This window comes from Lipophrys pholis, assembly GCF_963383615.2.
Source record: "Lipophrys pholis genome assembly, chromosome: 13".
NCBI lineage: Eukaryota > Metazoa > Chordata > Actinopteri > Blenniiformes > Blenniidae > Lipophrys > Lipophrys pholis.
The window spans coordinates 4,845,397-4,847,946 of NC_137632.1; the positions used below are offsets into that span (position 1 = coordinate 4,845,397).

A 2,550-nucleotide genomic window follows, 5' to 3' on the forward strand; every position below is an offset into this window, starting at 1 on the left:
TTAATTACTAAAAGTAAATACACAATTAAGAAGAAAGCCTAGAAAGAGCTGGATTTTCGTGGTCTTTACTTTCATGAACTTTTAGAACTCTTTAGATATTTTAGTGATTTTAGTTCACATATTGTCTCTCAAGATAGCAGTTCATTTGTTTTTCAGCAAATATCTAATAAAAAGCAACTTAAATGGCAGTGTGTGTGCTTTTTAGTTTGTGTGCGTGCGCATCCAGGGGGACTTTAAAAATGAAGGCCATCAATATTTATGACAAATTTATTAAATAATTAGTCTGTTCCATGAAAATAAGCACATTGGAAAATAATAAATAGTCCAATCATCACACAAGAATACACAGCAGACTTTTACATGAACTTAAGGGAAATGCTTGTTAACTTGGAGAAAAGAAGCTTCCTATGAAGGAATGTACAATAGAGTAATAAATGTAAATCTCGCTTTTTGACCATCTTAAACTGTGTCACAACATAAATCCACTGCCACAAAACACAAAGGAAGAAACACATTTGGAGGAAGATAAATTATTGCTCATTGGGAAACAATAGAAGTTGAGTAAAAGGCATAGATCTGTGTCTTGTATGAGGGGAAAACGTAGGCTCCAGACGTGTCTAGCATAGACATCAAATTCTGCAGCATTTCAGGCTTTTATTATTACAGTACAGAAATACTGGGGGAAACTTTTATTTCATCGCAACCTCTGAAAATATTCACTTTTTTTCTTTATTTTAAAGAATGTGTGTCTTTGAAAGAGTTCAAATCAACTTAGGTTCAAATTTCAGTCAGGATTTAAAATATTTTTGTACCAGGAGTTGTTTAATTTTTCAGAAAAAAAAAATCCAAACGATGCGTAATGGTAGAGAATGTTGTTGTTGTTTGTTTGTTACTCGTTTGTCATGGACAACGTAAGAAAAGTGAACTAAATGTTCCCCTGGAAAACTATTCACACACGTTGTCCATGTTTCTTGTCTGGCATTTATTTTCACGTGTCGCTGTACATCCTCTTGCAGTCTATGGAGGGGGACGGTGTGTCCGGTCCCATGTTGCCCACCTGAGAGTACGCGTCCTCCGGTGTGCGCGGCAGTCCAGGCGGCGTCATGCGCTTCTCCTTCTGTCTGCGGTTGCAGAACCAGACCCTGACCACCTCCTTCTCCAGCTGCAAAGTGTCCGCTAGAGAGTTGATCTCCTGCGCGGAGGGTTTGGGGCATTTGAGAAAGTGGCTCTCCAGTGCGCCTTTTACGCTCACTTCGATGGATGTGCGCTTTTTCCTCTTTCTGCCCTGAGTGGCGATCTTGTCGATGCTGGTCGGGCTCCCGGTCGTGGAATCAGCCTCCTCCAACCATTTGTTTAGCAGGGGTTTCAGCTTGCACATGTTTTTAAAGCTCAGCTGGAGTGCCTCGAACCTGCAGATGGTGGTCTGCGAGAAGACGTTCCCGTACAGGGTGCCCAGAGCCAAGCCCACGTCTGCCTGGGTGAAACCCAGCTTGATCCGTCGCTGTTTGAACTGTTTGGCGAAATGCTCCAAGTCGTCAGAAGTCGGCGTGTCCTCGTCTGAGTGCGAATCGTGGCCCACTCCATGATGCTGGTGGTGGTGCGTGTGGTGATTGTGATGGTGATGATGGTGATGGTGGCCGCTGTGATCCAGCTCGGGGGACTCCCCGCGCACCAGCCCCGAGTGCATGAGGCTTTGTGAGCTCAGCATCCCGTTGACTGTAAATCCGCCGGGCTGGGAATAAATCAGAGATTGCTGCTGTTGCTGCTGCTGCCCCTCCGAGATGCTGATGTGCGCTGCGGAGGAACCTCCCCAAGTCCCCGGGTGCGCTTGGTGGGGTCCCACGTGTGGAGACCTGTGGTGCAGGGCTGACCCTGAATGGAGGTCATCCCGGCCGGTATTTCTCTTCAACTCCTGTGGCTGAGGGCTGGGGGGCCAATGAGAACCGGCTTCTGCGGCTGCCGCTGCTGCCGCAGCCGCTGCGGCTGCTGCGTGAGGCAACGATGTCACCCACTGGTGGGTATGGCTTAGCATGTGTCCCCCGTTGCTCGCAACCATTGCTCCATGCATGAAGTCACTTTGCACCATCTTGACTGAAGGGTCGCCTCTGTAGCCACTAGACACTGTGGTCACAGCGGTGCTCCCCGGCTGCATGCCACCACCTCTCCGATCCGGGTGAAGGACCGAGCCGGATAAAATCCTGCTGCTGGCTAGGTAGGGGCTTGAGGTGGCTGTTGCCATCCCCCAGAGCATATATTTTGAGTCGTATTTCTCTCTTCTGATCTTTGTTGAAGGTCCCACTTTGCTCTAATCCATGAATAACTTCAGTCTATATCAGCGGGAGCGATGTTTCTGCGCAATGAACAGCAAAAAAAAGTGCTAAATCACTCCATAGAGGCTTCGATGGAAGTTTTACTGCAGCAGCGGCTTGTGTGTGCTGAAACTTTATTTGGCAAAACACACTTTAAAACGCAATCCTACAAAAATGTATAGTTTGGAAACTTCTCTCCTCAGTCCCGGGAGCTGCGCCGTGCGTAATCCACAGATCTGAT

General features: G+C 47.2%; 1 protein-coding gene across 1 annotated transcript; it reads right to left on the minus strand.

Annotated features, from left to right (window-relative positions):
- Positions 1-258: 258 nt before the first annotated feature.
- On the minus strand, positions 259-2,251 carry pou3f3a (POU class 3 homeobox 3a; the record flags this gene model as incomplete). Its single annotated transcript, XM_080478327.1, has 1 exon — positions 259-2,251. The coding sequence occupies one exon, from the start codon at positions 2,249-2,251 to the stop codon at positions 989-991; it is 1,263 nt and encodes a 420-aa protein (XP_080334453.1). The 3' UTR covers positions 259-988.
- Between the last annotated feature and the right edge of the window lie 299 nt (positions 2,252-2,550).